The sequence below is a fragment of the Sitodiplosis mosellana genome, unplaced genomic scaffold (assembly GCF_009176505.1).
Source record: "Sitodiplosis mosellana isolate CC-2019 unplaced genomic scaffold, AAFC_SMos_1.0 Smas_scaffold_1, whole genome shotgun sequence".
Taxonomy (NCBI): Eukaryota; Metazoa; Arthropoda; class Insecta; order Diptera; family Cecidomyiidae; genus Sitodiplosis; species Sitodiplosis mosellana.
In genome coordinates this window covers 2,568,062-2,596,045 of record NW_022595244.1, presented here as the reverse complement: position 1 = coordinate 2,596,045, position 27,984 = coordinate 2,568,062, and the positions used below count along the sequence as shown (strand labels likewise).

General features: G+C 36.7%; 2 protein-coding genes across 4 annotated transcripts in view; both read left to right on the top strand.

Moving 5' to 3' along the window:
- Positions 1 to 575: 575 nt before the first annotated feature.
- LOC129564692 (protein tipE) lies at positions 576 to 16,470 on the top strand. Of its 2 annotated transcripts, XM_055438858.1 has the most exons (6): positions 576 to 4,177; positions 9,139 to 9,274; positions 9,343 to 9,608; positions 9,824 to 10,356; positions 10,482 to 10,965; positions 12,389 to 12,796. In XM_055438858.1, the coding sequence occupies exons 3-6, from the start codon at positions 9,496 to 9,498 to the stop codon at positions 12,450 to 12,452; spliced, it is 1,194 nt and encodes a 397-aa protein (XP_055294833.1). In that variant the 5' UTR covers positions 576 to 4,177; positions 9,139 to 9,274; positions 9,343 to 9,495; the 3' UTR covers positions 12,453 to 12,796. The 2 variants fall into 2 exon arrangements, with proteins under 2 accessions (XP_055294833.1, XP_055294832.1); XM_055438857.1 differs by having other exon boundaries at positions 9,139 to 9,608; positions 12,389 to 16,470.
- Positions 16,471 to 19,181: 2,711 nt separating this feature from the next.
- LOC129576437 (neurobeachin-like protein 1) overlaps positions 19,182 to 27,984 on the top strand; it is a 61,283-nt gene continuing 52,480 nt past the window's right edge. The window contains exons 1-13 of one of the 2 annotated variants that reach the window (XM_055461560.1): positions 19,182 to 19,869; positions 21,923 to 22,273; positions 22,365 to 22,554; positions 22,640 to 22,728; positions 23,480 to 23,641; positions 23,839 to 24,581; positions 24,652 to 24,859; positions 24,933 to 25,162; positions 25,311 to 25,439; positions 25,625 to 25,928; positions 25,998 to 26,887; positions 26,953 to 27,310; positions 27,380 to 27,971. In XM_055461560.1, coding sequence (XP_055317535.1) covers positions 19,819 to 19,869; positions 21,923 to 22,273; positions 22,365 to 22,554; positions 22,640 to 22,728; positions 23,480 to 23,641; positions 23,839 to 24,581; positions 24,652 to 24,859; positions 24,933 to 25,162; positions 25,311 to 25,439; positions 25,625 to 25,928; positions 25,998 to 26,887; positions 26,953 to 27,310; positions 27,380 to 27,971 — 4,297 coding nt within the window. In that variant the 5' untranslated portion in view covers positions 19,182 to 19,818. The remainder of the gene's footprint in view (positions 19,870 to 21,922; positions 22,274 to 22,364; positions 22,555 to 22,639; positions 22,729 to 23,479; positions 23,642 to 23,838; positions 24,582 to 24,651; positions 24,860 to 24,932; positions 25,163 to 25,310; positions 25,440 to 25,624; positions 25,929 to 25,997; positions 26,888 to 26,952; positions 27,311 to 27,379; positions 27,972 to 27,984) is intronic. The other variant, XM_055461565.1, reaches the window with a different exon arrangement.

The following is a 27,984-nucleotide window of genomic DNA, read 5'->3' as shown; positions in this document are numbered from 1 at the left end:
CAGGATTTCCGTTAGTTTCGGTTCAATTCGATGGAATTGCGTTCAATTTAGAAATGGCTTTGGAGAATCAATGCTAAAATTGCTCGTTTAAAATCGTGGGTAAAGCAATAAAAAAAACTCCAATTTCATCATTGAACTGGTTCCGACGAGCTTTTATTTCCAAAATCTGCGGAAAATTTCCCCTCTTTTTCCATTCCAGTCCACACACTGCGAAAAGAAAATCGGGATTGTTGTGTAAACGAGTGAACTCTGCTATCGTTTTTCATCTCATTGCCGCATGTATAAAATCACACCGAACTTTTCCTCAATGGTATAAGACTTTGCTCTATCCATCTCGTCACGTTCAACCATCCAATGCGTATTTGTGTCGTGAACGACACACACACATACACACAATTTTACACGCACACAACCAACAGTGGGTTCCCCGTTCGCTACGCGATATATCGAGACTGGAAAGTTGCCAAAGAACGGTGTTTTTTTTATCGTATTTGAAACGTTCTTCACATAGACAGTTTGGCTCTAGTGTGTTGTTATTTTCTTATGTTAGTCATCGAATTGTTTGCCTTGGTTTGGTTTAACTGTGTATTTGTGGCGTTTGTGAGAGAGAATCGGGCAAAAGTTTGACGAAAGCGAGGCACACACGCTCAGTCTTACTCAGTAGCCCTTCAGTCTGGTCGATTGAAAAATACTTCATTTTCAATAAGAACGCACATACAATTCTATTTCATATCGAGACAAGCACACACTGCTGATTCTGTGCATTCCAATTGAACTGAAACCAAACAAAAAAGGAAGGAAGGAAAGAAACAAGCCCAGAATGAAAAAAAATGGAATAAAGACAAAAATCAATTTTTAGAAACTTTGTAATCATCAAGAAGAACAAGAGCAAAGAAAAAGAAATACAAATCAAATGTGAAGAGAGAGAATCAGATGGAAAAAGTGGTGCATGGAAAAAAGTCACAGTGAATTTTGTTTGATAATAATTTTCGGTGGCACAAATGAATAAGGAATAAAACGACGACGACGAACGTAAAGAAACAGAACCAAAAAACAAACACAACAACTAAATAAAAAGGAAGGCATGATTACGAAAAGGCTGCTGCTCCCATTTCCCAATTATTTTTCTTGCATACGATTTCTGTATTTGTTCTCTCGCTAAAATATATGACATGTACATTATTTTGTCCTCTTTCATCGTGTTGGCTGGTGTAGTTGGTGTTGCTGCTGGTTTGCCTTGTCTCTAATAAATTACAATTTAACGGTACGGATAATATTTCGCAACGATTTGTTTCGTTCATTTCGTTCGTTTTTTACGTTTCATCGTTGAGAAACACTGAGTATTATACATTTGTGCGGTGGCCCCGTGCTGGTGCTATAGGTGTGTGTGTGTATATTGTTTGTGACTATTATTTCGCTTCATATTATCAACCCTGCTTTATATGTGTAAGAGCTTCAGAAAGTGAAACAAAAGTTTAAAAAAAGACACTTTTTCTGGTGCTGTGCTTATTGCTTAAAAAGGATAATATTTTCGTGTTGGCATAAAGTAAAATACTCTCAACATACACCTCTAAATAGATACGTATCAAAAGTGAGCGAAAATTTTGGACGAACGAAAAAAAAGTAGCAGCAGCGGATTCATTTACATTTGAAAATCAGTTCACGTAGTTTTTATTCTAGTTCGTTCGCCTTGCATGCCCATCGTAATCCATATTAATAAATAAATTAGCATTTGTGAATGCGTTGATGTTCCAACGACTCGGGCGACAATCGGCTATCCACAAAATGAGCACATAAAAACATAAACCTTTTGGATTTGTTTATCGCAGTAAAAACGTGCACCATCCGAAGATTAGCTGCTTCGCACCACCATCGAGTCGAGGAAAAGTGAAAACGAAGAAAAAGCGTGTCTGCCTGCAGTGTGACAGAAGGTGAAGATCGCTGAAAAAAGTAGTCGAAAACAAAAGGCAAAAAAAGTTCTTTTGATTATTATTGCTTATAAGAAACGGCGGAATATGGACCAGCATGAAAAATGGCTAGAAAAACAGAAAATTGCGCTCTCACATGTTTTTGCTATTGAAACATGAGACGTACTAGAGACAAAGATCATTCAAACATAAACCGAAGTGCGTGCAAAGTGTTTTTGTGTATAGAAAATAGAAAATCACGTAAAAATTGCAGAACCGAACAAAAAAAAATGTAGTGTACGCAACACAAATTCAAGTGTGCTTCAAGTTTTTTTCAGTCAGCGACGCGTTGTGTTTTACGTGTGTGAGTGTGTTGTTGCTGTGTACTCTAGTCATCAGCAATAGTCTGTAAGCCGATGCAAGGTAGCAGGTTTTCATCATTCATCCCTTCGCTTACAATCATGCAACCAGCCCGTTGTTCGTAGCCCGTTGAACTATAGCGATAGCCTGGCAGGCATCAGCAACCAACCAGAACACATCGAACAACAACACAAAAGTCACTTAACAAAAAGATACAAAACGTGGGCTCGCACGACGACGACGGCGGCGAAATCGAAACGTCGGATAAAATCAAGCTACTTCGTTCACTGACGCAGCATAATAAACATACAAAACAAATAAAGTAAGGCAATCAAGAGAAAAAGAAGAAGTTGAGCGAGATAGAGAGGGAGAGAGAGCGAAAATAAAAACCCTAAACGAACCGACCAAATTATTTCGGTAGCATTAAAATTGTATAACCAAATGATAAATTATGTGAGACGCGCACATTCATAAACATTTTCCCATTTGAAGCTGAAATAAATGGACGTTTTCCGTCGAGTGCTTTAAGCAAAGGAGGAGGTCTCTGCAAAGGGAAAAAAACCATCAACAGATTTTCTTTCTTCATGTGGATATATGTGCGATTGTGCGTACGTACGTATTTTGTTGTGTGTATCGTGTGCTAAAAACCATCGTCAAGTTACAATATATAAATCTCTGTGCGACGCCACTAGTGCTGGAGTTAAATTGTCATGGGCAATCATCCAGAACTTGATGTGGGAAACTAACGAAAAAATATAACCCACACTCACACACACACACACACACACACACACACACACACATCGCATAGGGAGAGGGAGAGAAACGCAGAAAAAATAAAATAAAGGCACATCGGATAATAATGGCCAACGAAGGGAAAAAGAACCGAAATATTCATTCAAACAACGAACGAATTTTCATGAGGTTCAAGATTCGTTCGTTGTGAACTAACCAACAGAAGAACAGAGAATAAAAAGCACAGCACAAGCAAACGGCACACCGACTCTTTGTATATTTCCCTGTTGGCAAATCGACGTTTGGTCGCGCGCGTTTAACCATCTATCAATCGCATAATATAACAAGACTATATGCATAAGTTTACGTCGTGTGAGCGTAATTCCGACGATTTTGTGTTTTTTTTTCTCTCGTCTTGTCGTTGTTGTTGTTCTTTTTTTGGGTCAAGTGAATTTTATATCTCAATTTACGGCCAAGATTGAAATGCTGGAACAAGACTTCAAATCGATGTAATTTGTTGAGCGTATTGCTCTTCCACTCAATTTGATTGGTGATTTTGACCCATTTTTTCCCCGTGTATGTTTATGTATATGATACCAACGAACTGAACACACAGCAAAGACGATAAAGCCGCAAAAAAACCCACCACCATCAACAAAAACTATAACAGAACAACAACAAAGTCAAGTCACTCAACCAACGACGACGACGACGACGACGACAGCAGCAACGGCAGATTGTGCATCTGATGGCGTGCACTTTTGAAAAAAGGCGATAGAATTTTTAAAAAGGTTACGTTTTATCCGCATACAGAAAATACATGTGTATGCCGTAAGCGGTATATTTCCTCTTTTTCCCGTGTGTGTGCGCGCAAAAACGAACGAACGAATCAACGTTGAGAGCAAGAAAGGGAGAGAGAGAGAGAGAGAGAAACTATGTCATAGTGATTAAATTGTGCATATATAATTGGATAAACAATCGAATAAGTGAGCTGAGAATAGTGCAGAGAGTGTATTGAGTAACAGAGCGAATATTGTATCCAGGAGCAGCAGAACAGGCGGTGACGACAACTGCAACAACGGCAACGGTGGTAGCTGTTTCATTCGGAACACTGTCGATTTCGTTATTTTCCAACGGTATCAACTCGAATGATCTCTAACATATGTACAAACATGGTAATGAAAGCTTCAATAAATAGCATTAATTTTATACAAGAGATTAATCGATAAATACCCGCCACAAACCGTCAATCACCTATCCAACCCATTCCCATCCCACAAACGAAATAATAACCATTGCCGAAAATTATGACAAGAACATAAAAACGAATTTTTTTCTAAGCTTCAACGACACAAATTGTTTTATCGCTTTCGAGTATGCTGGCAACTCGACGACGGCGACAATAACACGACATTGGCTTGTTTTTTTGTCTCATAAGCAATTCCAGTGTAATTAGCGGTATTCATTTTCTAAGAAGCAATTACAATGATAATGATTGTTCCCAAAAAAAACGAATGCTCCGTTTTTTTCCTCATCATATATTCTCGTGTGTCTAAAAATATAATATCAAAATCAATGATGAGAACAAATTTGCTCTATACATGTAAGTTTTCAACAACGACGACGGCGGCGACGACGACGATGACATCGAATAAAAATGGATTTGTTAATATTACAGAAGTCATCAAAAAAGGCGACTCGATTCTATTCGCTTTGTTTCATTTCGAATGTCAAGCTCTGAATGGGGTGGCAAGTTGAGGCAAGAACAAATAAAACCATTGACAGCACCCAAGACTGAATGGGAAACCAACAAAAAAAGAACAAAAAAAAAATGTGAATTAAGTATTGACTTTGTGGTTTTCAACCACATTTCATCCTCGATCGCTCACTAGCGCCAGCTCTTTCGAAACAATCATTTCATTTGACGACATCGATACATTACAATTTCGGGATTTATTCCGATATCGTTTCATTTTATTATCAATTGCCATTAATAATTTGGAAATTTGATAACAATTTCGATAAGCCTTATGATATGTCAATGTAACGGCGTCCCCAAAAAACAAAGCAATAAAAGTAGTGTGGTATGAGCGATGTTGATGGAGCTGCTTTTGAGTGTGGTGTTGACACGAATATAAGCAGCCAATGTAAAAATAGATACCTAATTGTTTTCAATTTTGTGGCCTGTGCCTTTGAACAATGGTACATCACAGAGTGAGTGGAACAATGGTACACCACTTTGAACGTACGTGCTGCACTCAAGGTAACGCCACTTACTTGCATTTATTTCGAATACTGTTCCGAATGTGATGGCTATATGATGCGTTTTCTTTATTGTTGTTGGTGTTCAAAAAAATTCCGCATTTTCATGTACTGAATATGTATATGTAATGCTATACACTTATTAAAAGTTGACATGTCGTCGTGAAAATTGCGCAAATGGAAAGAATATTAACTGTCACCAAGAATTAGATCGATTTTAAGTGTGTCTTTTTGTCATGATTTATTTTTAGGGAGGGCGAATGTCATCTATTATTTAAGTAAACTTTTGTGACACGAATCATATTTTCAGCGTTAAGCAATTTACTGTTAAGACGGTATGACATTGAGTGTGAAACGGTTCTTGAGCAAGAAAAAGACGATTCGAGTGTTCATTGTGAGTGTATTGTGAGTTCATTGGAATGGCAGAAGCAGCAACAGCAGCAGTACAAAAAGATGAAAGCGTTTCCAACATTCACTCCATGAACGGCAACGGTAGAATGGTTGATTTAAAATGAAACCAAATGGGTTTTTAATGGAAAATACCAGCAAAAGTCAATTAAATATTCTCTCGTTCACTGAGTCTATGAATTGTTAATGGTTGAGTTTAAAGACTTCATTCTGATGGAAAAACCATTTCAAATCATTGGCAAGCCATTGTACGCGCACCACCGCAAGTGGGAGGAAATCAGAGAGAAGGGAAAAAACGGCGTTTCGTCTGCTATTACATAAGCGATTTCACATTATTTAACGAGCTGCAATAGAAAGCGACCCTAAATCAAATTGACAAAAGCGCTTGATGTTGTGTTGAATGTTAGCACTGAGCTACAACAAAATGCCGCATCAACATTTGTAATAAAATGGTATGTGAGCACACCGAGACACACACACACAAACCGTAAATGCAGGCACGCATCAGCTAACCCAACCAATATGATTATTCGCACAGCTCGTTGTTATTACAATCGACATTTTCACCAAATCACTTCCTAAATAATTAATTGCCTAATTCGACTTCTTTGTTATCTTTCCTCGGTTTACTCTTCGATCAGCTTGTAATACATTTTGTCTTGTTGCGGTTGTCGATACACATTTTCCTATAATTGTTAATGCAAAGAGAATTCACCCCAAAATCGCTTACGATTCGAAACAAAAGCCCACCGAAAGCCGCGCAATCGGCGCGGGGAATGGAACAACCGTAGTACGCTAAATGTGAATGGGAATGGCAAAAAGCTATGTGAACATGAAAAGGGCATGATGAAAAAATAGAAAGAATAAGAGAGAGAGAGCGAAAGCGAAATAAGTCCATTTTAGGCAAACGCCTATTGTGTTGTGTGCTCGATGAGTGTGAACGCGGCGTGTTTGGTGTGCTTGTGAGAACGTTCGATTTCGTTTCGAAGAGCTTTGGTTGTGTTTCGGTTTGAGCCACAGCAAATACGTTCCGTGATGAGGGTTCTATGCACAATCGTCTCTCGTGTGTGTAATTCATCATGTCGCCGTAATGTCTACGCGTCAAATTTCATTTTCCGTTTGCCGTCACTGGCTCCGCAGGCGACTGGGGGCAAGACATGGTATCAATTTGTCCTAATTCAACTATTTTGAACGATTTTTCCATTGTTTCTTCTAATTCCATAAGTTTTTGCTAATTTTTTAGTTTTTTCTTCTACACATTTAGTATTACCAATGCGTTCCTTATGGAGATTTTTGTTTTGTTTATTTATTGTTGTTTGTAAACAAATCTGCCTATCTTTTTGCATTGTCTCTGTGTATTTCTTATGGACATATACTATGTACAGTGCAATGCGTTGATATAGGCAGACTTGTTGACAAATAACGGTAAATAAACAAAACAACCTCCATAAGGAAATGTATTGGCAATGCTCAATGTATGGAACAAAAGAGTTTCAGTCTCTCTAATTTCTGCTAATTTTGCTATTTTTAAACGAAATATCACTATTTTTTTAATCGTGTCCGTCCCCTAGGCAGGCAAACATCGAATTCATTTGCTCCAATCATACCAAATGCTGTGCGTATGTGTGTGAGTATGTTTGTGTGTTTCGCTGTGGTCCTGAATTCCTGTTTCTGCTCCTTCGATTTCTTTATGCGATTTTCCTCATGCTGCTTTCTTTTATATCGCGTCAATCTCCCTTGTATCACATTGATTTCATTCACAAAAACTTGTTCCGAATCATTTTCACGTGTTCATTTCAAGGTATCAACCTTCTTTGTGTATGTTTTGTTCAATCACAATTCAATTTTCATCTTGGAATTCCATAAACATATTACCAATCGAAGAAGAAAAATTTGCTGAACTATAACAACCCATGAAGGGAGGGAAAGAGCGAGCGAGCTAGAGAAGAAGAGAGAGAGAATGCCATTATGAAAAGCAGCCGAAGCGAAAATGAAAGTTAGCAGCTGCATCGCTACCAGCAATAGCAACGACAGAGATGGCAGACGAGTTAGAGAGACAGAGGGAGAAAAGCAAACGTTGACTGATTTCGGTTTGATTCGATTTAAATTTGATATGACGAAGTGGTAAGCTTCGAGGCGCTTTCTGACAGATGATTGATTTATCGGTTTAGTGTTGTTTATACACTTACGCAATCATATTTCGTTTTTAACGGACTCTCTGCTGATTGCAATCTCATGCTCATCGTTTTAATTTGACATTTTTCATCTTTCATGACAGAATGGGCCCATTCAATGTGGCCATGCCATGATTCCGCACAAAAAAATTGTATTTCCAACCGAATCACAAACCACAAATCAAAAAATAAAAAGATCCCTGGGCGTTTTTTTGTTCATGATTTTTTTCCGTCATTTGCCAAGTATATTTTGTGCTGCTAGCAATCCATAGAGGCAGAAAAAAATCTTCCAAAATGGGAACATATGAGGAAAAGAACAAACATAAAACCAACAATTTCAAAATTCCGTTTTGAAAAAATAATGAATTCCCCTTCCAAAATCGACTGTCGAATCGACATACACAAAATTTTCGGTCCTATTGAAAGAGTAGCTTTCATTCAATCAACCGAAAACACGGAAATATGTATAGATCAACGTATACTGATTATTGTATCGCTTTCGGAATGTCTCTCAATGTACAGAGCTTGAGCGCGGGTAGTTGGCTGGAGCAGGCGAGCGGTTGGCAAAACACTATGTGTAATAACGTTCACAGAACGAGCCGATGAAATCTCACAATGGAATCGAGCTACAAGGAGAACGAAGCGACAAAAACATGAAAGATTGTTAATATTTAATCAGAAATCGATTTCTGTGCTGACGCGCTACTGCCATATGCACTGTTGCATATGGTGATATTGTCTGTTTGCTACTGTATGTTTTCGTGTGCTTATGCTGGTTGCGATATTGAGCATGTAGTCAACAATGTGCCGAGCGAACCGTGCACACATCACCACGCTCGAAATTGACGGCTGTTTTTCCTCCTTTTTTTCCTATGTCCGTGTGCACATTTTGGGTTTATGCACACCGCATGAACGATACATAAAAATACACCACTATACTAAAATTGGAAAAAAAAGTTTATTGCCTCATACGAATATTTTATTCGAAAAAGTTGCGAGAGCAAAAAAAAACACAAATCGAAAGAGAGGAAACAAGAGCTGAGCCGAGCGTTACACAATTTGATATATGCGAATCGCGTGGAGCTTTCGAAGTTCTTAATCATTAAAATTTTACGGGCAAAATGACGAAGAAGGTGTGGCAAATGCCACCGATGATCTAGCTCACTGTAAATAAGCCTTCGAAAGGCACTTTCAATAATTCACTTCGCATCGGATGAGCAAATGCTCTTCAATATTTTTTCTTTCTTGTGCCTGTTCTGGTTTTGTTTTCAATTTATTCTTTATTTTTTCAGCCATCAACTCCAAATGGATATATCGCAAAGTGATGAAGGTGACACCATAAAAAGTACCCTCTTTATGATGTAAACGCAATTATTTTACGATAATGGAAAATTGCTAAAATTTCTTCGAAAAACGTGCACGGAAAGTGTAAGCAGTTAAGAAAACATATATTCACCCATACACACATACACGCAACTTTCTGTCTCGGCAAACAGCTCTCCAAAATGTGAACGACGACGAAGACAACAACACCATCACGATATATCATATAGGGATAAATAAGTGCAGTAAACGTATTACACACACACACACGTGACACGTAATATAACGAAAAGAACGAGACCACTGAAATCTTTTCTTTTCCAAAAATGGCTGACGAGCCGGTCTTACAACAACAGACATTCAAAGAGAAACTGTTATTCTATATAACAGCATTCTTCGTTCTTCTAGGCACATTTAGTTTGTTCGCATTTCTCTTCCTGTAAGTGTTTGTGTTTCGTTTTTATTTTTAGAAACAAAGAAAAAAAAATACGTGATAGAATAAGTGGATGCATGAACAAGTGTATTGAATATCGATAGCATTTCAATATTTGCGATATCAATATTCAAACAATTCGGTGAATATTTGTGGAGTAACGTTTGTTTCTCTCTTTCCATTCTTTTTCCATTTTTCTATGAAATTCGTGCATCGTGTAGCGTACCATTTGTGATTGAACCAGCCTTCACTACCATATTCATGGAGTTTGATGAAAATCCTGCCGAATGCGTTACGGCCGAGGTGGAGCATTTTAAAGGTGCATCGAATTGCTCGTGGACATCGTGCCGTGAAGGTTGCACCAAAGAGGTGTACGAATGCACGCAAATCCGTGTCAATTACAAAGTATTCGATTCCATTGTATTCGACAATGATACAATGAGCGAAGACGATGAAGTTGCCGTCGTGGAATTGGACACGGGTCAACCAGCATCGGTTGCGGCAGCATTAACGCAATTCGCCAGTGATAGTACACAATCGAAGCAGCGGCAGCAGCATGCTGATGATCGCATTGAACGGGCAATTCGTGAATATGAATATGTCGATAGCTATGATCATTTGCATCGTGAATCGTACAAGAGTGCCGATGGTTTAGAATTTATGGAGTATCCCGAAGTGCAAGATTTGCCTGGCCAAACGGATAATACGTCGGAATGGTATTTCACCGGCGCCCGATTATTCCCAAATGTTAAAGGTAAACCATTTGATTCTCTTTAACAAAAAACAATCGAAAAAACGCAGAAAAAACATTTTTTTTCTACGCTTCAAACCTTGCTTACCAATTCGGTTTTTGTTCTTGATTCATTTCCAAAAAATTAGGATGTGGCTATCCACCGATTCTCAACTGTAGTATATGGACGAAAAAATTTATAAAGATCGGAACGAATTTCTCGTGTTATTATTCACGTGTCGATCCGGGTCTTGTAATTAGTGATTTAGATTTGAGACGAAATATGCTCAATTTAATTTATGCCATGTTTATACCGATACCCTGTTTTATCGTGTCGGTCATCTATTTGACATTTGCTTATTTCAAAATTTATAATGAAGATGAAGAGGCGGCGCCTCTTGGTCAAAATGCGGAAAAAATTGCGGGCGAAGATGAGGTGGCGGCGGACACCGACCAGGTTGATGTTATCGTACCAAACGGAACGGCTACGATATCAGTTGCTTCGGTACCAGTGACACCGACATCGAATGATGTGGCTTCGTTTGGCCATCAGCTCAAAGTGAAAATGGCCGATGAAATGAGTCGCGAAAGCTTAGACGGAGGTTTCATTTCGAATTCAGGTTCAATACAAGGGTAAGTGTTCAATTTTTTTTCCGCCAAAAACATCGCATCAAACATTTATTCAGATTTTTTATGATGATAATCGTATTTGCTCGAATTTCCATACCATCTCGTATTCATCGTTCGCCCTTTGTTCCGGGCGGCCAATATGCAAGCGAAACAAGCAAATTATGTGTACTTATTAATTCACAAAGGAATTTTCGCAATTTCACATTGCATTGCACAGGCGAAACAGTTCTTTTTTGGTTGAATCAAGAAAATGTGTCTTATTAATGGAATGTACTTATGGCCGGAGAACGAGTGCCGGATTGTTAAATTGAAGATTTGACTGGAGATAAAATAAAACTTGGTTCAATAATAAATGTTTTCATTTCAGCATCAAAATTCACAAAACTTGATTCGTCGCTCTGATTTCTCCAGGGAATTATTTTTCCTTTCAAGACACAACTTTTTTCTCTTCGGCTTCGGGGTTTTGCCGCTCTCTTTCTCATACTCAATCACTTTTTGCGTTTCTTGTTTTTTGCCATTTTATTGGCAACGCTACATCCAGCCCAGAATTTCGATGTGTTGGCAAATTACATGTTTCAATTTGAGCCGAGCATCACTACTAGATCAACTGCCAAGGAAAATGTTCGCAACTTTCCCGCTTCTTGTCGTCAAACATGATTCTGTCATTAGCAAAGCTCGATTATATGTATGTTCCTTTCCAAGTACAGTTTTTTTTTCTTTTGCTCCAACTCCCATTCGCAAACCTCATTCGTCGTCTTATCACAATGCAAAGCCGCCATACCCATTTGAATAAAATTCATGATACGCAAAAAGTCGGCCACCTAGTGCTTTATGATTTTGTTTATTAAGTAGTCATTTAGCGCAAATTGTATACGAGACTTCTTTGCGCACCATGCAAAGGCGAAAAACAGACTTAGCACATCTCTTTTTTTCATGTGCCTTTCGTAACCAGTCTCAAACATGCACACAATTTTAATGACTGTTTTTCGGATAGAAAATCATTTTTGACATGCGGGGAAAAAATCACGTCGAAACATAATGGAATATGAACATTGTCAAGAGCATCTTTCATTACAGTCATAAATTATCGTCCTATTTTTTTTCGTTCTGTCTTGATGTGGCACTTTGTAACTTAATTACTTCGTCTTGCCTTCGAGGCAATGCTTTTTATGCATCCATTGAATTTATCTTGTGTCATAAATTAACTTTACATTCCAATTAACACACGCTTACACAAAACCCATTCACTGTGTGTGTCGGGTTTTATGGATCGGGTTGTGAGCAAGCGCGCGCGCATACAAGTTTTTCAAAATGTTTGTCTCTCTAACTACGTAAAAGTCACTACGAAATGACTCATTTGATCCTTTTTTCTCTCTTTTCTTTTCCATCTCTCTCCCTCTGCGTATCTGGTTGCATATCCGAATAGAAATTTAAGTAAAACGATGACAACTAGTATTTCAACACCACCCGGACCAACCGCCGCTGTCTAATAGCTCGAATGTGATTTTAGGCACTTTGTTTTTTTTTTTTAATTTTATTTCATCTTTAAGTAATTTATAAAAGCGCAAACTGATGACGTTTATTTAGTTTGAATGGAATGTGCGCCAAATACAAGCCCCATTTCAACAAACACGACACTTTGAAGAAGTCACCACACCATTTCATGGACGACCGAACTGCTATTCAACCGCAAGATGCAATTATCCTTTCACTACACAACAATTCATTACAACACTATTTGTACAATCGAGAATTCGAATTCGCTATACACAAACTCACATACACATGAGCTAGCTGGCACGATGACAGCCGGAATAAATCACAATACACAAAGTATCACTAAGGCTGCCAACTCTACTGATTTTTTCAGTAGACTAATAAAATTCGTAAAAAAAATTCGTGTGTCGGAAGCAAATTCTTGTTTACACATATGGAAAGAGGAAGTCCCAAGGATGTTTTCTATCTGATCAGATTTCCCGGAAAAGTCACTGGAGCCAAAATATGGCCTCATATATAAAATTAGGGTCATTTTCAGTACATTTTATTTTTACAAAATCTTCCATATTTCCCGAGTTTTCCAAGATTTTCCAACCATTTTCATTTTATGAATGTACGATCGTATGCTGAAAACGAATTCAAGAAAATTTCCCGGAAAATTGCAAATCCTGGAAAATTTTCCGAAATTGAACTTATCGCTATAAAAGGAAAATGGAAAATCGGAGAAAATTATGAGAAGTCCCATTCGATCGGGCGGAAAATTTCATGGGGATGGTAGCCGAAGGCCGAGATTTGGGGCCTAAATCCAGCCGTTTCCGAGATATTGCGAAAAAACTGGCTTTGGTACTGAATTTTTCAGTATTTTTTAGAAAATAGTTGGCAGCCTTAAGTATCACCATAACAAAGAAATAGAAAATGAAACGAAACTAGCAAATTTACGAAATGTTCAAAATGAAAATGATATTTCTATATGACACCAACAACAACAAGAATCCCGATAAGTTCAAGCAAAAACACAAAAAATATCTGTTAGATTTCGAATGATAGACTGCATACGTTCAGAATAGACGTTCCGAATAGAAAGTCGTCTTCGAAACAATGTGTCGTCGGTTGTCAATTCATTGACGGACGACAATTACTCAGATTTTATCAATGGACAATTACCGTTTCAATTTTATTCCAGTAAATCGATATGTGTTTGTTTTTCAAGAGAGTTAAATGCTGATAAGAAAATAACAAACAGATATTTCCATTCATTTTTCGCCGAGTTTTAGTAGTTTTTAAGAATGCTTTAAAAAAGGATTAAAGTCGGTCTCCCGCGACGGCTATTGATTTATTGACCAAAACAAGAGGAACGAATCGAATGGACGAAACTCCGTTTTACCGGGAATTGCCATGCAATGGAAGCTAATGTCATAAAAATACACTGTATTCTTATTATATTCGTTTATTGCCTTCATTCTTGTCAGTGAACAAAACGCTTAATTACCTCAAAACGAAGCTAAATGCAAAATGATTGCTATTTTCTTGTTTAAATATTCGAACAAAGGAGTTTGGACAGCATAAGGAACGGGTCGACCGAACGACCAACATACTATAGAAAAATCGTGGAAAAAATCCCATTTGCACCGTTGGGATGCGAAAAACATTTTTCGCTGTCCAAACATTTCCGAATTCATTTACGGCACAACTTTCTGATTGGCAGTTCTTATGAAATTCATTTCATAACGACCGAAAATCCAACACACACACACACACAAGTTTGATTCATGAACGAAGTTTCAATATGCAAAAACCAACATTTATTTTTCTTCTTCTCTCTTTTTCTCTCACTCGATTTAAATGTTATTCCAAGAGCGCAAAAATTATTTCCACCGAACACATGAAAAAGAGTTGAAAGAGCAAAAGGAAAAGAGCGAAAATTTATGTTGTTGCAATTTAAACTGTATTCACCATGGGCTAGAAATTAATTTTAATTGAAATGCTTCACAAGTACCTACAATTAACGCGCGTGTGACGTCATATTTTCTGCTATTGTTCTAGTTCCCAATGAATATTTATAGATGAAAAAGAAGAACCGTTAAAAAAACCAAAATCGTGTATTGAAATGCGAGACCAGAGCTGTAGAAAAAAAGTTGTTGAATTGCATCTCGTTTCGAGAGTGAGGTTGTATTATTATGCGCGCATTTGAGCAAATCGTTCTAGAAATGCTTTCATTTGTTAATCGTGGCTATATGGAGCTTTCGCCATTTGACAAAAACAAATATTTTTGTTTTCTATTTGTACATAAACTTTAAGCGTATAACATATAGAGCTAAGGCAAAATTTCAAACCAAATGAAATAATCTATTAAATATGTTATACGGGCGATATGTTTTTAAGTCTTTTCGTTTCGACATGTTTTTGCGCGATTTTATCGACTTTACAAGTACAATTGACAATTCATAACAAAAGATGAAAATTTTTATTATATTTAACCTTACGTAGCGTAAAATTAAACACAACTAAAAAAAGTTCTAAGATATTTTTGGTCCTCGCATAATGTTTAATCGTGAAGAAAAAGTGAAACAATATTTTTCAAATGAATTTTTCTCTATTCTATTGTTGTTTTTTCGAACTATTTTAGTGGATATTTTTTCAAAATACTTTGGGTAATTTTCATTGGACTTTTTTTTCGTTCGTTTTGAGATATGGAGATGAAAGTGCAGAGCATTACGCTTTTAGCGATCTGTGCTTGGAAACAGAAAAAATGTAAAGAAAAGTTGTCTAAATTTAATCGAAACGGAGAGATATTCTGTTTTGCTTGAAACTCAAACTGACCCCAAAACAATCACTTAATCTCAAGAGAGAAACTAAGGAAAAATACTTGAAAAAAAAGACAATCCATTGTAAAATATAAACAATGGAAAACCAATTAATTATTATATATAGGAATGTGCATTTTTCCCGTTATTTCCGTTTGCCTTACACAGTATGCACATTGCACAGTCTGCAATTTTTGCTGATGCTGCGAATCGTTTTACGGATTCACAGCAACGCGTGAAACGTGCGGGTTGTGCAAGGTCAGCGGAATGAACATTAAATATATTGTGCTCTTTGACACACACACACACACACACACACACACTAACTCACCTCTAGTGTATAGAAAAAGCGTAAAGAAAGGAAAATAGGGACTATTGCCTGTGATTTAGTCTGTCCTAGGAAACGAAGGAAATGATTGAAGTTTATGTGTAACTCGTAGTGAAAAACTATATATGAATTGGTTGCAATTGAACGAGAGCGAAAGAGGAAAATTGCGAAACCCGCGCATATTCGATTGACGTCACAAATTGTGTACAATTTGTTGTCCCAAAACCTTGTTGATTTTTTCGTTTTGCCACACATCCAAAGACTTGAAACCTTTCGAATCAGATAAGCAATAATCCCAGACATATTTCATGCCCGATCAAAGAAGATAAAGACACTTATCGAAATTGATCGAAATCAATTAAAAACTAAACGACTTGGTTCATTTGCATATCATACCGCATTAGATCCCTTAAAACATCATTACATTTGTTACTTCGGTTTTCATTTTGATGTGCAATATTAGTTAAAACTGCTCAGTACAAACAAGTTTAGAAAGAAAATAACCGGATCAGTAGCCTACATTCTATGTAGTGCTTAGAAGAAGAAGAAGAAGAAGAAGAAGAAGAAGAGAGGTCACGAATATCACGTCCCTGGGTGATGTTTCGAAAGAATGAGTTTTTTTTTCAATGTCAAATGCATTCAAGTTAAGTTACCCTGGCCAATCAGCCATTTACTGAGTATAAACGGTGAACGTAAGATGTATCCTTTCCTTCATAGTGTTTGTGGGCAAACATTACTATTAACCACAAGCAGCACTTTGCAGACAAAAAAACCAAGCACAAAATTGCAATTAGGATTCGACAAAGCAACCAACGAAACAAAACAAGAGTTAAAATATGAGTGAAGATGATAATGAACAAAAATAAATAAATAGTAAAATATACATGATCAGCTTTTATGATATAAAGACTTTGCTGCTCTTTTTCTTCATTAAGCTACCTAAATTGTGAAAGATCTGACTATGATTTCGTTTTGTTTGATTTTTTGTAAATACATTTTCGATGCGCATATGACAACAACAACAAAATACTATATTGAAGAGAAGAGAAAAAAAAAACAAACAGAAAAAACTCTATTGAAATTTTTAAAATACCAATTTTTATATGTAAAATAGACTAAACTACGTTACAACAAGACAAATGTTTGAACAATTTAAAGAAGAAATTCTAGTGCTTTATTAACAAAGAAAAACCATTTGAGAGATTTAGAAAAGTTATAAATTAAAGGAACAAAATTACCAAAAAAAAAAAAAAAATAACACACACAAAAAAACACTAACATTATAGTTACGTATAAAATATGAAACAAAGAGAACAAAAACCAAATACCAGAATTATATATATATATGCTATTAGATAAAAAGATTTTTTGAAACCCTTGGATTTAGCTGTGTTCGATAACAACAAACAAACAATTCCGTTTGCAACAACTGCACACATAGTTTAACCCCGAATCAGATGCGTTCGATTGACATGTTCTGACGTATTTCAACGTAGTAGAGAAGGAAAATCATTTTCAATAATTTCACTAAAATAATAAAAGAAGAGAAAAAACCTAGAGGAGAGCCAGGTTATTTAACGTGATGCAATCGCTGTTAAACGAATTTTATTCGATCGAATGGACGCCGTCGGTCGAATTGACCATCCGTGGTGGCGCGCGTGAGCGACCCACCGAGCGACCAAAACAAACAAGAGCCAATATACAAAATGCACCATGAAATTAATTAATTTGACACGCTATTGAAAACTTTCTGACGGAAACATTCATCAACAGCGAGCGCTGTTATCGATTTCAAAATTTCATTTGACGTTGTCGCCTCCGCCGTCGCCACTTTTGATGTGTTTCGGTGCGACAACACATTCATTATGGACCATGTCATTTTCAATCAGCATTTCGTGCCGCTTTTATCAGCGATCGACAAACAGAAAAACAGAAAATTAGTTGAAAAAATAATGAAACATTTTAATGAATATTTCTCTTATTATCGAAGTGAAAACCAATAACCGAGAACAAAACAATGCCGGAACACCCTGGGTGTTGAATTTAGGCCACATCTTTTGAACACAAACAACACAACATGCACAAAACTGCATCCATTCATCACGTACAAATATTCAGCGAATATACAAAAAACATTACCGTACCTATGCGGAGGGAATATGTTCATCTATCTGCTTGCATAAAATGAAATGTACAAACGTAACGCGGTGTTTGAACCTTTTTCTTTTTGAACAAAAGAACTCTGACGAAACAAACGAAACAAAAAAAATCCCTTTCCCACAATCATTTTCACGCCATTCGCAGTGACAACTTCACACATTCACAATCACACAGAATATACGCCAGAAACTGATTTCAGCGACAATTACTACCGAATATTCATTAAATTTGCGAAAATATCTTTGAAATGAATGCGACTTTTAAACATAGCCATTTTAGAGGAACAATTTTTTTGCCGTTGTTGCTAGGTGAAATGATGTGCACATTAACATAAACACAAACACACACACACTGAAATTTGAAGAAAAAGAAAAAGAAGAAGAAGGCGCAAAAATGCAGATGAAAAGGAAGAAAAAAGAGAGAATAAAAGAAATAATCGAAACACTTATAAATTGTGAGCAGGCATTCTCTTAAGAAAGACAATTCACGGGAAGAATGGAAAACGCATAAAATACAAACAAAAAAACAGAATAGCATGCTACTTTTAACACGAATTATTATATAATTTCAATGGAAATGGACTCATACAAAACCAAAATTCATCTATTAAAACATTTTAAAAAACATTTAAAAACAAAAACTGATGCAAAATAAAGAAAAATGTTGTTGAAAAAGCTTTAAAAACCAACTTAAACTCCTAACGAAAATGAAAACAAATTGCGTTTTATTTTGACAGTTCAATTTCTATTTTCTGGCTTTTTCTTGAACATCCTTTTTTTCATGAAGCAGTGCAACCAGTTCCCGAATCAAATTGGATTCGAGGAGCTTAGAGTGGGATAAAAAAGACAACAACAACAACGGTAAGTGTTTGCAAAAAAGGTAATTCGGGGTTATCAATATTCAATCTGCAGCATTCGCTGTGCAACATATTCGATGCTACGTAATCACATGCATATTAAAATATTCATATTTGAATACTTTGCCTAGATTTGACGAAAGAAACGAGGTGGATTTTTCCATCGTTTCTCGCTCTTGTCTGCCTACACGAACACGTGCACTTTGTTTATAGCATCGACGATAAGGATATGTAATGTTTTGTAATAAGAGAACCTTAATTTAAAAGTCGGATAATCGTAAATATATTAGCATCATTTCCATTGATTATCTCCATGACTGCCGGAAGCGGCTTCGGTAAATTGAATTCGACGATCGAATAAATTAATGATGATATATGATGCAAGAGGATAGAGTTGCTCAAGCCAATTATATAATAATCTATTTGTTTGTTTCTAATACCAAAAGTCATTACTTTCGAATAAATTTGTCTTCAAACAAGAATGAGGAAATGTTCAATTTCACCTATCGGCCGGTAGATGTCGTCACATGCAAAAACCGCACCGTCAATGTATTGGTGTGTAATTTTGACAAGTGAGTAACAGCATGTGTTTCGTTTGACATAGAATAGCGATTGTTTTGAAGTGGCGGTCCATTCTCTCAGCGACGAGAGAGGAAAAGAGAGAGAGAGCGACGGAGAGAAAAAAGTGAGCGAGCGCACGACACAGAGACAACACTGAAGAAATTGAAGTACAAGCGAGAGCTGTCAAAACACACTTGAGCATTTGGTTCGTCGTAATAAAGTATGCTTTGTACTGTCATTGGCAGTAAGTGAGTGTACATCGACCGTGAATATCAAAAATACCAATAGTAGCACAGAGCAGAGCAGAAGAAAAACACAACATCAACGCAAATAAATAGTGTTAATTTTGGTTTTTTGTTCGATTCGTGTGTGGTTTATTTGGCGGTCGGTAAATTCGGTGCGAATAGTTTCCATCCGAAATTCCACCGCAAAACAATGAACATCGTCATCAAAATGTGACATTTGTGCAACGAAAAGAAGCAAAAGAAAAAAACACGGGAAGAAGAACAGAAAAATTGGGTTGAAGACAAATTACGTGCCGTGGAAAAGCCAACCATCAATCGTAATAGTGTTTTTCAAGTGGGGAAACGAGACGAGAAGTAGAAGAAGAGAAGGCCAACGGAATCAATGCGAATTTTTCCACAGAAATAATGGAAAATCGCAAAGATATTTACAACTTGTGGATTCAATACACAACAAAAGTATGAAGAAAACACATTTATTGCCTGGTTGTTTATGTATTTGCTGGATGAACGTACTATATTTTCGATTCGTTTCTGTTTTTTGTTAATGTTCGTACTTGTATTGGTTTGCTGACACCATCGGAAAATTGTTCCGCTTCTTCAGAGAAAAAAAAACAAATGTGTTTATTTTTCACTCGCTCGCGTTCACTTACTTGTTCGTTCATATCTTAATTACATTTTCTTCTTTAAATTCTGTGTTGATTCAATATTTCGGTGGTGTGTGGCAATGTAGCAGAAAGTGCACAATGCATACACTGTTACACTGCACTGATTATTATTATCTAATACAAATACAATAACGATTTTACTTTCATCTGAACCAACACCTAATTTTGATTTGTTCATGTTTTTGTACCTCTTTTTTCTTTCTTTCTTTCTTTTTTTCAATTACAATGTAAACAATGTATTAGCTTAAACTAATTCAATGAATAGAGTATCGTTATATCAGCGTCGATTACATATTTGATGCATTTGTTTTATTTTCTCTGTTGATTGCAATGGGTGAACGATCGCAAATATTTGATTCGTGATAAAAGGGAAAAATTGAATCATGGTGTCGAATGAGCGAACGAGACATAGACATAGAGAGAGAGAGAGAGAGAGAGTGAATGAAACAGTGCAAGAGAATAGAGCGAATGCGTTCAAGTGTACTTGTAAACAGGTCTATTTAAATGCGATCATTGACAATGAAACACACAGACCATTCACTTATTATTTTCTGTAATGGATAGAGAGAGCGACAGACGAATGCTTTCACGTCGTTTAGTGTTCGCACATATAACTTACACACGTATATCTCTACAAATACAATGTCAAATGGGCCGCAACGTAAGTGCATGTTGTTGTGTGCTTGCAAATGTGTGATAAAACGTTGAATGTTATCAGATAATCGAATTGTGTATGATTCATTGACAGTGATGGAAAGCGGCGGAATCAATGTGTTTCGTTATTACTTTGAATTAGAATTCTTTGTAGATTCTCATTCTCTCACTACGGCTATATATTCATCCTGACTTTTTCTGCATGGAAACAGATGCTGATTACAGCATTCGAAATTGATGCAACACAAATTCATCCAATATCGATGTGTATATTTTAAAAATGTTTTGATGCAAAACCAACAAAAGACCTTAACATTTCCTCTATGAACACTGTCACGTAGTTAGCGAACACACCAACGGCAATTATATGCAAAATCCCCCCTGAATTATTATTATTAAACACAAATAATCATATGTTTACGTTTTCGAATTAATTAAATTAAGTTCATTCGTTGGTTCGGTCTCTCTTTCTGAATGAGTTTTTTTGGGTTTTGACATGACACTCACCGCAACCATGTCATATATGTGTACTAGTACATACAATATTCAAGCACGGAGGATTAATGATTAATATGCATGGGGAGAGACACCATTAGATATTTTTTTGAAGTTCATATAAATACTAGAGGAAAATAGCAAAAAACAGCAATATTATTGAAGAAATAGCGATTTGTTATTTACTGTTTTTAACCGTTTAGAACAAAGTTTTGGAGTTATTTTATGAAATTAAATGGAACAATTTGTTCTTTTCTATGAAATAACATTGGAAAAATTGCCAAAATATAATTTTTTTGCTTTTCATTCCAAGCATACAACAATAACTTGATGAGTGTTACTTGTAAGTGAACTGTCAACTGCACATAGGAAATATTAGCAAAAAATAGTACTTTTATTGAGGGAAACTAGCAAAAATAGCATATATTGGGAAACAATAGAATAAATTAGTGAAACTAGCGTTGGAGTCTCTCCCCTTGTTAATACGACACTTTTAGAAACAGTTGGCATTATTCCAGCATTTATTCAAACAACAATATTGTAGTATGACATGTTTTAGTATACAAACACATTGAATATGTACATGAAAAAATTTCCACAATTTTAATGGCAACCCAAAAACGAAGAAGAAGTAAAAAAAAGAATAACGCTCAATTTTTTTGTTCCGTTTTTCGTTTTCGACACATTGTAAACAGAATGATAAGAGCTGTTTTCGTCAATTTGTCGCTGGATTTGTGGAGATATGGACCGAACAATTGAATTTAGACTTCGAACAGCCGCCGCTGTGGAATGAGATAAAAAATGATCTTGGGCCACATCTCAAGCGATTGCCCGATGAACTGTTGCCGGCAATCGGGAAATTTCTTATTGTTGCCAAAGATTCGTATCAAAATGAAATGCCACTCAACGATGATGAGCTGACTGAAACAACATTATTACTGAAATGTCTTACTATGATATGCCGTCACTTTGACAATATACAAACCGTAGCCAACTACCAATACATCAGCTGTGCTGTTACAATATCGATGAGCATCATTATGGTGGTAAGTGAAATGGGCTCGCTTTTTTGTTTTGTTTTAAATAATCAGTATTTTTCATTGATTGTACGGTTTTTTGTTCTGTTTTCGATTGCAGTTGTTTAAGGACAAGCGAAAACCCAGTTCAGCGGAAGTCGAGTACATCAAATCGTTTAGCCATCTAATTGAAGTCATTTATGACCCATATTTAACATGGCGCAACTTTTTACATGGACACTTTGCCGATTATAGACGCATTCTAACCACCATCGTACAATTGCACGTCGAATTGGTGCCATTCATTTATGGTCTGTGCGCTGAAATATAATACACTTTGCGGGGCGCGCGCACATTTCGAAATGCTCTAAACCTGTTTCGGTTTTGTTATTTCAGATTGCTTTCAATTTGAGACGATCATCCATCTACCAGAAATTGGAGTACCCTTAGTTCATATGTTAGGCGCAATAATATCCGGCTCACAGGTATTTGCTATGCGTTTCTATGGCTTCATCACTGAGACACACAATCTCGTTGTTACTTTTGATTGATTTTTCTTTTGGTTTTATTTAGACTTCTGGTGTTGGGCTGTAGATTTTTTGTATACATTATTTCTATCTTAGATTTCTTTACATGTTTTTATTTCTGTAGTTAGTCATATAATTGGTGAAAGGAACACGGCATTCTTAATAGATAACTTTGTGATTAAACACAGAGACAAATGCTCCACATTCAATTTTTTTTGTTGGAAAAAGACAAAAAAATCGTCTTTTAAGAATTCTTCCGTCTCATCATTTTATGTAGTTGTCAGATTATCCTGACAGTTCTTGTAGTTCCTTTTTTCGTTACTTTTCTCCTTTGAAAATTCTCAATCTTTTTATTCTTTTCAAAAGCCCAAGGTGTTTTAATTCATTTTCATAGTTTCTGTAGTGGTTTTGGTATTAAATCTTCTGGTAGAACTGTTTGTCTTTTCTAACTTCTCACGGCGAGATTCTAAAATGTGACGTCTTTTAATTTGAAGATATCCGTTCAATTTGCTTAAATGCGTTCATTTGAAAATTGGTGAGCTACAAATAAATTTCTTTCATTTTTCTTCATTCTGTTTATTTTATCTGGTGATGGAATTTCTCGAACTGGGTCATTACACACATACTTATCGCAAATCAAATATTCAACCGAACACACAATCAAATCAAATTCAATAAACCAAAACAAAACAAAACAAAACCAAACCAGGGCGATCCATGCACTAACGATTCACAAGCTACTACATCATTGACCACAACTATTACTCCTAGCATCCGTTCAGCAACATCATCCATTTCTGCAAATGTTTCTACTTCTAGTAATGTTGCATCTAATCAAATTGGTGAAAGCAAACAGCAAACACTTGCCGCTGTATGTATCATTGAGCTTATTTTTGTTGAACATAAACTTAATTACTTTTATATTTTTTCGGAAACAAAATAATAAACTTTTGCAATTCAATTACGACCTAACCATATTTGTATACAAAAGCCCTTTTGCATGTTTAGTTTGCTTCAAAATAGATTTTAATATGATTTTCGGCGTTGTCATGCGCCCATCCCTTTTAGTCGAATGGAATGCGAGCCGTATGTCCGGCAACTGTGACGGTTCTCATAAATATTTTATCAAAATGGGAATGCAACGCAGAGCTTCGGGTCATTGTATTGAAGTGTTTTGCCAAAATGGTCATCGTTTTGCATCGTTCGAATCCAGTTGAACGTCAAATTGACGTGCTGATGGTGTTTCAAATGTATTTGGATATGATGTTAACATTGCTGAAAACTCGACACTTTGAACGGCGTCCGTTTGATGAGAAATTTGATGTGGCTACCGAGAGTGAGGATTACATCGATGTAAATGCACTGACTGCCGTCGTTGACAATATGGAGAATATTTTATCCGAAACACAAAGTCGTCTTCCGATTAGTACGGTCATTGTGGAAGCAAATTATATCACAACTCTGGTTGGCATACCGAAACGTGTTCAAAAATGGGAATTTGATCGCCAGAAACTAGCGACAAGTGTTTTTAAGGCATTGGCCATGCTACGTCGTACCGCACCCGTTGCTACAAATGTTCTATCCACTGTACCACAAATTGCAACACTTTTTGACGGCATCAAATCGCTGGGCAAACCAACGAAAACTCTCATTGAACAGTGCATCGAGCTGGCCTATGATTCAGAGAAGAAGGAAATTGTTTTTGGCGAAATCATCACGCATTTAGCCAGTTGGATGAAGGATATGCATGAAAGTGAACAGCTTTATGTCGCTGAAACGATGCTCAAAATTTGCTCACAAAATATTAGCTGGTTAGTCGAAAATCACAATTTTTTTCAATTATTGCGACTAAATTTGCTTTTTCTTTGCTCCGAATTTCAGCAAGCGAACTGTGTCAAATCGTGAATTCATCGAAACCATCTGCGACGTTCTGAGACATTCCAATGTATTGAGCAGCAAATGTGCCATTGATTTGATTAAATTGATTGAAGAATTGGCCAGATACAGCATTAGCCCTATCGAATTGAAGAGCCTGTTCTGTTTGTTACGGGAAAAGGAAAACTTTGACTATCGAAAGCAATTACTTCAGGTTGGTCACATATTTTTGTTTGAATCAACGTAGCAAATTTTTCTAACAATTCGACTTTCCATATTATTTTCAGTCATTGGCAAGCATATCACTTCAGAACATTCCCAGCAATCAGAACATTTGCAGCGAATTTCTTGACATACAGTCACGTGATGATGGTATCACCGTGCCAGAGATTCACAAGTGGACAACATCAGGTGCATTTGGTTTCATATTTCATGCATGGATCCGTCTGGATGAAGTTGTCGAATGGGAATCAGACCCATACATTGATAGCACGAGATATCGTCGTGTGATTTTTAGGTAAATCGTTCAAAAATTATATTTTCTTTCAATATTTAAATGTTTTCATTTTTTCACATCAATGTAAATAAATCATATTTTGGACATTTTCACAGTTTTTAGTTCGAAATCAACTAAATATAAACTTTTCTATTTTACATGATTGCAGTCTAATGTCAGCGCAAGGAACTGGTTACGAAATTTTTATCGACAATAATGGAAAGCTCATAGTTGGCATCCAAACGAAAAAGGAATATTTCGCAACTTCAGTCTCTTCGCCGTCACTCTTTGATAAGAAGTAAGCACCGTTTTCATACCTGTTTATTCTCGATCATATCAAATGTGTATTGGCAGTTCAACCATTTCAATTCGTATTCTTGGACAGATTTTAGTTTTCCATGGATCATTTCACATGATAATATATTCAAATAGAATTAATCTCTTAGAAAATCAATTAAAACGCTTTTTTTATTATTGCAAAAGGTGGCATTTAATAACGATCGGCATCCTACCGCCGAAGCGACCATTTGCATACACGCAAATTCTGAGCTACATCGATGGACATCAAAAATTAGGAGCAACAATAAAATTTGGCGCTTTCACAGATCCATTTGCCCACTGCACCATTGGAATGGCCTACCAAAAAATTCGTCGATCATCCAACAATAGGAATGAAAAAGAGAAGCAGCTGCAGACATCGTCTTCAGTTGATAGTGCCAGTGGTACACCACGTGGAATGTTTCCCAGTCTCATGGAACGAGCATTTTTACCGCAAATTGTTTCACAGGTTTGAAATTCGCGATTCTCCCCAATCCATTTCATTTTTATTGAAGTCGTTTCTATTTTCACTTTCAAGGTTCCAAGTTACTTTTCCTTACCATTACGAAGCACATCGTCGAATGATCCAAATGTGAAATGCTATCCGATGGGAATGCAGGATGGTATATTCGGTCCACAGGCATGTTTGCGTGGCCAAATCGGTTCAGTTCTGCTGGCCGAACCAACAACGAATATCAAAAGTATACTCGATGCTGGTGTAGAATTTGCATCGATCATTTCTCAAGACATCGAACCATACGACATAAGCTCAAAATATGTATTCTGCTATTCACCGTCAGCATGCTACAATGGAACGTGTACTGATCTAGTGCCGGGTAGTAAGTTCAATGGACTCTTCATCGGCAATCATTGCAAAACGATAAAAATCCAAGATGCAATCAATAGCATTGGTGGAATCACCACATTGTTACCGATTCTCGAAACGGTTGTCAAATCAAATCAATTGAATCTTGTGTTTGATACATCACTTGACTCGATACAACCTGAAACACCGTGCTCACTCAACGATGAAATGATTGACTGGGAAATTCTTTCGTCAAACACATACACCGAATACAAAATGATCCAGAATCCAATAGGCTGTTTTTTATGTTTGATTCGGTACTTTACAAGCAATCACCATTTGAATCAGGAACAACTCATGCGATTCGATTGTATAGAAATTATTTCAACGCTGATGACAAAATGCGACCCCGAATTGATTGACGTCAATGTGCTGATGGCATCACATTTGCTCGTTGAGGCAGTTCAAAATGAACAACCCACTGCAAATAAGGAGCTGCTCGAATTAATTTACAATGAATTCATCTTTGATTTTAAAATCTGGTCACGGGCACCATTCCAAGTTACCATCGGACATATTCAGTATATCAATACAATGATCAAAGATGACCGCAAATATTTCAAGTAAGTGAAGATGAAAAGGATGGAAGAAAATATGGGAAAAATTAAACATTTTGGTTTATTTCTAGGAAAAAGTTCGGTATTCAATACTTTTTGGATGTTATTCGCCAGCATTATGCAGTGCCCGATCGGCTTGGTGAAGAAGATGCACAAGCCGTTCGTGTGGCTTTACTCGAAATCATCAAATACTACATTCACAAAGATTTGAACATCAAAGAAGTGTGCATCATCATCTCGTACATTTCGTCGGTGAATCATGAATACTTGATTGTAGAGCTGCTGGATCTGATTTGGACGCAGATGAATAGCAAACATTGTTTGGATCAAGTATTCCTTTTGATGCACGAACCAAATACGGCCGAACTTTGCTATGCTTTACTCACCGATCGCAAGTATAGCAGTCGATTGCATTTGACGGTTTTGAAAGTCAGTCTCGAATATTTTGAAGATTCGATCTCCTATTTTTAAAAATTAATTCTCTTCATTCAATTTCAGTTCCTCAACTGTCTCCTGAGTACGAAACGCGTGTCAAAGAAGCATAAATGGGCAGTTCGATTGCATGATCCCGGCATCAGTTGTCAAACTTTAATACCCGGTTTGATTTCACACATGCTTCCGCTTGATCACAATACCGACATAATTCTCATGCTGCTTGATATGGCGTTGGCCGATGATTCTGGCGTTGGATACTGTGGTGCATTGCATTTAATTTACCATTTGAGTGAATCTGACATTGATCTCAAGTTGGAAATTGCCAAGAAAATCGTAACGGTTGCATTCAATAAACTGAATTCCCCCTGTCACATTGCAAAGCAGACTGGATGGCAGGACAGTATCGCTCGTTTGCTTGTCCGTAAGCATATCTCATCGAATTTCACGGTCGAAGGCAACTATGTGATAGGAAAAGATGTTCAAGACCATACATTTGATGAGTCTGGCGTTGAGTTTGCCATGGATATGTTGACGTTTGACGAGAAATCGATGGAGCTGGGCAGTCAAAGCTCGATGAACAACTCAAACTTGCTGCTGAATGAAATTCAGGCGAATTTCACTGAAGCGGCCAATGTCATCGAACACGAAATTAAAGGTAAGAAAAACAT